Raw genomic sequence first — 7396 nt, forward strand, 5'->3', positions numbered from 1 at the left:
GTTTCTCTAATCACTGTGTGGTTATTAAAAAGAAACAAACAACGTTTAATAACTTGACAAGTGAAAAAACTACTTAAAAATTTTTTTCTAATATTTATTTATTTTTGAGAGAGAGAGAGACAGAGAGAGAGAGAGATCAGGGAAGGGGCAGAGAGGGAGGGAGACATAGAATCTGAAGCAGGCTCCAGGCTCTGAGCTGTCAGCACAGAGCCTGATGTGGGGCTCGAATTCACGAACCATGAGATCATTACCTTAGCTGAAGTCAGACGCTTAACTGACTGAGCCACCCAGGTGCCTCTTGAAAAAACTATTTTTAATTTGCATTTCCTTAAAGTCTAGTGAGGATTTCATGCATTCATTGGCCATATGTATAGCTTCTTTTGCAAATCTATTATTTATACCCTTTGCCATTTTTGTGGTTCCTGATACATATTGCCTGTTGCTTGTGAAAAAGGCTGGTTAGTTTAAGCTCTAGTATATATCTTTCTTTTTTGTGAGTTGGCTTATGTTTCTTGGTCATTAGAGTGCATATATATTTTTTTAGATAAGGATATTCATGGGGTGCCTGGGTGGCTCAGTCAGTTGAGCGTCCGACTTCGGCTCAGGTCATGATCTCGCGGTCTGTGAGTTCGAGCCCCGTGTTGTGCTGACAGCTCAGAGCCTGGAGCCTGCTTCAAATTCTGTGTCTCCCTCTCTCTCTGCCCCTCCCCTGCTCATGCTCTGTCTCTCTCTCTGTCAAAAGTAAATAAACATTAAAAAAAATTTAGATAGGGATATTCATTCATGTTCAAAGGTAGAGTGAAGAGAGCTGAAGATGTTGGAGGCGGAAGAAATATAGGAGAATTTTAAATTATGGAAGAGGTGTGAGATAAAGTGGAAGAAACTCAAAAGCAGGATGCAATGGGAGATGGGGCATTTTGGATTCAGGAAACATAATATGATATATATTTTATTCCTTTCCTGGGCCTCATCCTCTGAGACATCATCCTTTAATTACAGTCTTTTCTAATGTTTTTTTTTTTTTAATTTATTCTTGAGAGAGAGAGAGAGAGACAGAGGGAGGGGCAGAGTGAGAGAAGGACACAGAATCTGAAGCAGGCTCCAGGCTCTGAGCTGTCAGCCCAGAAGCCCACGTGGGGATCAAAGTCACAAACCGTGAGATCATGACCTGAGCCGAAGTGGGACACCCAACCGACTGAGCCACTCAGGCGCCCCAATTACAGTCTTTTTTTTTTTTTTTTAATTTTTTTTTTCAACGTTTATTTATTTTTTGGGACAGAGAGAGACAGAGCATGAATGGGGGAGGGGCAGAGAGAGAGGGAGACACAGAATCGGAAACAGGCTCCAGGCTCTGAGCCATCAGCCCAGAGCCTGACGCGGGGCTCGAACTCACGGACCGTGAGATCGTGACCTGGCTGAAGTCGGACGCTTAACCGACTGCGCCACCCAGGCGCCCCTCAATTACAGTCTTTTAAAATAATCTAAGATTGTTTTTGTTTCTGATCAGTGTCTTCAGGGCTAGATGGCGAATAAAGGGGGAAAAAAAAGAATGAACAAAAGATATTGATTATAAGGTCATTTATTTGCTAATTTTGATACAATGCTGTCAGCAAACCATATGGGTAAACATTTTATAGACTTAGTGGATCATAGGTTCTAAGAGCTTCTTATGGAATCAAGCATATGTTAGATTTGTATACTCTCTCTCCTTGATAATTATTCTGATTGCTTATTTGAGCCAGACACTCTGAAAACTCTGTGTAAGGAGTGGGATTTAATAGAAGTTTGCTGAATCAATGAATGAATGAATCTATGGCATAGATTTAGTTGCTCTCAGACATTAGCAAAGAGTCATGAATCTACTCTGATTGGGTGCTAGAAAAATTATTTTAAGTTATGGCAATATCTGAGATTATCTTGAAGGACACAGTTTTAGGATAAACTTGAAATCTGTTAGGAAATATGAAGCAGAATAATCTGCATCTATGAATTAGTGATATTTTATGATTATAAGGTGGTATTGAGGAGTCTCGTACTCACTGTTGTCACATTATAAAAAGCCAATGAATCAACTGAGGAAATCATCATCTGTTAAAAATATGAAAGGAATGTTTCTATTTTTAGTGACAGGTAAATTGCGATAAATTGTGTCATGAGAAAATCCATTTTTTTACTTGGAAGTAGCATCATATCATAGCATGTTTGGTGTGATATTTCTTTGGTGGCAGCTCCCACTGCTGAATACTTTCTTATTTGCATTTGTGGAAACCCAGGAAGGGAATTTAAAAGATTATTATTAATCTGCATCTGCATGTGTGTATGTGAACACTAGGGTGGTTGGGAGGGAAGAAGCCTGGGACATGTTAAGATGCATGAAGTTCCTTGGAACTTCACCTGCAATCGTGATAACGATTCATTGCTTTTTGGTGCTTGCCTCCCTTTGCAGTACTGGGTTCTCTCCCTGTAGGTGGTCCTGCTTATCTTCTGAGGCCTGGGGGGCTAATGTTTGCTGTGCATGGGCAGGATCTGTACCAGGCAGATGTTCCCTGGTGGAATGTAATGCTTGGCTGTCATCGAAGGAGATAGGATGATCTGGGTTTGATGCTATGGCTGATCGAGCTTGATTTTGCTGCTCTGCTTGGGTCATGTCCATTTGCTGCAGTATCTTTTCTTGCAGGTACTGGTACAGAGGACTAGCATAGACTGCACCCCTCTCCACAAAACGGGGCTCTTTGTCCATCTGTGTCTTCTCTTCAAGGCCTGACTGGGGGACTGAAGCATCATATCCTTTCTTGGCTGGAATTTGTTGGTCATTGGCTTCTTCTGCCAACTCTTGGGGGATTTCATCCTCCTTCAATGTTGTAGGTTCCTCTCTTTCAAGTTGTGTCTTGGGAGAGGCTGAATTGTCCTCATCCAGACTTTTTACTCGAGCCTCCTGGGTCTCTGGTGCTCCACCTTCCTTTCCTTTTGTACTTGGGCTCTGGGCCTTTAGCATTTTACTGCTGTCTTCCTTTGCAGGGAGCTGCCTTATGGAAAGCTGGTCAGTGAAGCCTACATCCAGGGTACCTGGGATTTCTGTCTCCAGCGCCTTTCTGTTTTCACCACTTGCTGTGGACTCCTGTGCCTCTGGATGTCCATCAGGGTGCACAGCTGGACCTGGGCCCTTGGTCCCTGAGCCCTGACTCCTGTGATCTTCTCTGGCAGCCCATTCTGGTTCCTCGGGGAGCCGCTTATCCTCTCCCACTGCCGGCACCATGACCTCCTGAGTTCTTTCCTCACCCAGTGCTACTTGTTTTTCAGGGTCTGGGTTATTATTGTGACTTCTTTCCACAGGCTCTCTGAGAGGGTCTATTTGACTCTGGGCATCCTCTTTCACAGGCAAGTCAGTAGTCTCTGAGCTGCTGTCACCATCCTCTGGAGCCAGGCTATTGGGAGTTTCGGGAGAACTGTCATTATTCTGTGTGAGTGTGGGCTCAGGATCCTTTCCCTGGTAACCATCGTCCTCCTTGACTGGTTTGTCATGAGTCTTGGTGACCCTCTTATTTTCTTCTCCAGACTGGTTCTTGAGTGGTTCCAATTCTTGTGTTCTTTCTCTTGCTCCTGGTGTCCCTTCTGCTACAGTGGCATTTTTGATGCCCTTAAGTGCTTCTGCTATGCATTTCTCAGCATGTCTTGCCTCTTCTGGAGTGACTCTTCCTTCAATCTCAGGATGGTTTTGATTTCCTCTTTGTGAGCTTAACCCTTTGATCTTAGAACCTTCTAACCTTCCTTTTGATGACACCTGGAGTTCCTGATACTTTCCATCCTGTGGTTGGTCTTCCAGAGTTGGTAGCTGAATTTTTCTCTCATTTTCTTTTTCCCCTGCTGTTCCATGGGCTTTGGAGCCTCTCCTCTCTTTCCTTACAGCTCTAACATCAGGTGTTTCTGAAACATTTATGCTATCACCTTGGTCAGGCAGGTTCTTTGGTTCATGTTCTTTTTCTTGCGCTGGTGGCTCTTGGGTCTCAGATGTTCTGCCATCATCCCTGGGTTCAACTGTATTCTTTGTCTCAGGTGGTGTCCTACCAGCATCCTCTCCTGGTTCTTGGTTCTCAGATGTTCTATCATCATCCTCAGGCTCAACTGGTTTCTCTGTCTGCAAGGATTTCTGGTCAGCTTCTTGTTCTGGCAGGTCAGTGTGCTCTGAACTGGGATCATCTTTTCCTGGCAGTGATAGTTCTTGTGTTTTAGAATGTTCCTTAATACCCTTTTCTGCTGCAACTTCCTGATCTTTGGCAGGCCTCTGTGTTTTTTCTGGTAGATCACTTTGGGTTCTCAGGTTCCCTTCCTGTTCTCCAAATTGATCTCTTGTCTTAGTGCTACTTTGCTCCCTGACTGGTTTATCTCCCTCCCTGGGACTGTCCTTATCCTGTCCCTTCCCCTTTGTGGGACCGCCGATCTGTTCTGATTCTGCTCTTGACTTGTTGCTCTCAAGTTGAGCCCCACTGTCTCCTGTAGCTGGTGTACCTTGGGCTGTTTTCTGGCTCCGTTGATCTTTCTCCAGGTGTTGGTTCTTAGAGTCATTGTGCTCAGATGCTTCTACTAGCAGCTTGTAAGTCTTGGTGTTTCCCTGTGGGTTAACTCCATTGTGTCCCCTTTCCTTAGGGCTGAGCTGAGCTGATAATGCCATTCCTGAAGGAGGTGCCACCCTGTCTTGAGTTGCTGCAGTTTGCTCTGTCCACTGGTCAGTGCCACTGGTGACCTGAAGATCCATACCGCTTGGCTTCTTCTCTGGTTCAGACACTTGTCTGAGTTCTGATTTTAGTAACGATTGTATATCAAGGTAACAGAGGTTCAACAAGTTGAAGATTGCAAGAACAAATTCATCAAAACTGATGGTGCCATTGCTGTGGATATCCAGAAGGTTCAAGTTTCTCTCCACAGCAAGAATGGCATGTGGCTGCATGAAAACACAATGAGGAATCAGCCTATTTATATGTGGTCAAGTGCCCTGAGCATCTACATAGCTCCCAAGAATCCACCCCCCCTTTTTTAAACTTCTTCTTTAAGAACTAGTGAAATTTCCCAAAACAGTAAGAACTTGTTGATTCTGGATCCCATTTTGCATTAGAGAGCTATGCTAAGAAAGAGCTTTTTTTTTTTTTTTTTAACTGTTTATTCATTTTGGTGGGAGGAGGGGCACAGAGAGGGGAACAGAGGATCTGAAGTGGGCTCTGAGCTGGCAGCAGAGAGCCTGATGCAGAGCCAAACTCATGCAACTGTGAGATTATGAACTGAGCTGAGGTCAGGAGCTTAACTGCCTGAGCCACTCAGGCACCCTAAGAAGGAGCTTTTACATCACTGTGAGTTGCATGTATAATGGTTCGTGACACCTCTCAGAACCTACTCTCCTGAAGCATAGTCCCAGAGGAAAGCCTCATTTTTCTCTGTAAGATTGATTAAGCAATTACACAGAATAGGGAGTTAAGACTGGAAAAAGTTATTCAAAATCAGTGAGTACCGAGAGCTGGTAGCCAAATGTAAAACAAGCAGGGATTACTTAAGCCCATCTTGCATAGATTATGGAGACAGAGTAAGTGGGGGAGAATTTCCACAGCTCTGTGAACACCTCACCTGAAGAACGTCCCCAAACTCGCCCTGGATGAGCCGTTTCAGCTCTGTGCAGGTCAGTGTTGCCTCATCACCAGCCTCCCGGGCATACTTGTGGAATGTCTCAATTACACAGAGGACATCTCTCAGGAGCCGAGACATCTTTCCCAACTCAGGAGACTGTGAGAAAGAACAAACAAAGCTCATTTCCTAGGATGGGTCTTTCAGGAACGAGATGCCGAGGTTGTTCTCTTTCCTGTCTCTCCCTCTGCTCCACTGGTATCATCTGCTCTATTCTGTATCTCAAGATACAGTATCTAAACTTCAGTGATTTAGTTTTGTACTGGATAATGTAGTGAGATCAGATCTGACACAAGTAGGTATTAGAAGTGACACTTCACCCCACGTTGTGGAGGACAGTGACACTCATGTGTTCAGAGAAAGTTTTATTGCAAAAGGAAGTGGAAGAAGAACACAAACGTAAGTACTGAAATGCACAAATGAAGCCAACAGAGTGGGACCAATCCTTCCAGCCTTATCTGAGAGTGTCCACCTGTTTTTTTCCTACCTTGGTTCAGTCTAACTCCTCTGCTTAGGAAAGCATAACTTTATTTGTTTTTACTTTTATTTTTGAGAGACAGAGCATGAACATGGGACCGACTGAGAGGGAGACAGAGGGAGACACAGAATCTGAAACAAGCTTCAGGGTCTGAGCTGTCAGCACAGAGCCCGACACAGGGCTCAAACTCACAAACTGTGAGATCATGACCTGAGCCGAAGTTGGACGCTTAACCGACTGAGCCACCCAGGTACCTTGGGAAAGCATAACTTTTAAAGTTAGAAAAGCTTATAGATGAAAGAGAAGTAATGCCAAGAAAATCAACCCCTGTATCTGCAGGCTGAAGGAACATATTTTTACCAAGAAGACACGGCTCAGTGAACTCACTTGTAAAACAAATAGAATCCTGACCCCTTGGTCTTTACCCACCATTTAAATGACTATGTATTTTCATTTTAGTATAGCTCTGAGTCCCATGTCTTGTTAAAAAATGTTCATGCCTATGTCATACAGTTTATATTCTTTAAAAAAGACAAAGATCAGAGAAATTTCATAAGCAAAGATTCATGTGGGGGGCTGGAGATCCCAGTTTAGTGGGATTAATAGTGGTCAAATTAGACTTGGGGTATATCTCCTCTGGAATCCTTACACAATCTCCCAGATAAGCAGAGCAGCAGCTGAGATCCAAGCTCAAACATATGGTCTATGAGACTTACCTTGTTCACGAATGAGAGCAAGTAGAATAAAATGAACAGCAGGCTGTGAGCTGACAACAAGCACTGAAACCTTTTATTGAGTCCCTAATTGCACAGTTAGGAAGGAGACACCCTCTGGGTCTGATGCCCTGATTCATCACCATCAAACCCAGTCTCCCTTCCTTGTCTACTCTCAGCTTCTCTTATTTTTATTTCCTTCTTTAAGAAGCTTCAGTTAAGTCTTAGCTTCAGACTCATCCGAAGGAAGGAGAGAGGATATCTTGTTTCATTTACTCACTTTTGCAGGTTATAGTTTTGAGGAATCTTGAGGGTGGTGCTGGCTTTTTTTCTTTTTTAACCTAAGGACACAATTATATTTCTGTTTGTCAAATCATAGGGCTGGCAGGGACACCAGAAGTCATCTGATTCCTCCCTCTGCCCACAGGATGGACTGTATTTGACCCAGTCAAATGGGTATCAATCATATGTTTAAAAATAGAGGCCCCATTGAACAATGTGACCAGAGTGGAGACACCAGTTGATTGAGGTGTTT

At 43.8% G+C, this 7396-nt stretch overlaps 1 protein-coding gene across 1 annotated transcript; it reads right to left on the reverse strand.

The window, feature by feature from the left end:
* Positions 1–2110: 2110 nt before the first annotated feature.
* TCHHL1 (trichohyalin like 1) lies at positions 2111–6908 on the reverse strand. The gene is made up of 3 exons (XM_025912645.2): positions 6865–6908; positions 5614–5769; positions 2111–4939 (listed from the first exon to the last, which is right to left on the reverse strand). The coding sequence occupies exons 2-3, from the start codon at positions 5749–5751 to the stop codon at positions 2414–2416; spliced, it is 2664 nt and encodes an 887-aa protein (XP_025768430.2). The 5' UTR covers positions 5752–5769; positions 6865–6908; the 3' UTR covers positions 2111–2413.
* Positions 6909–7396: the final 488 nt, after the last annotated feature.

Source organism: Puma concolor, chromosome C1 (genome assembly GCF_028749965.1).
Source record: "Puma concolor isolate L17-30 chromosome C1, mPumCon1.1.hap2, whole genome shotgun sequence".
In the NCBI taxonomy this organism is placed as follows: Eukaryota; Metazoa; Chordata; class Mammalia; order Carnivora; family Felidae; genus Puma; species Puma concolor.

What these genes read in the sequence shown, in the direction of transcription:
- TCHHL1 (XM_025912645.2), bottom strand. Translation starts at nt 5,751, where the DNA reads ATGTCTCGGCTCCTGAGAGATGTCCTCTGTGTAATTGAGACATTCCAC. An exon ending in AGTTTGGGGACGTTCTTCAG is followed by an intron (nt 4,940 to 5,613) that starts GTGAGGTGTTCA and finishes GTTTTCATGCAG; the next exon opens with CCACATGCCATTCTTGCTGT.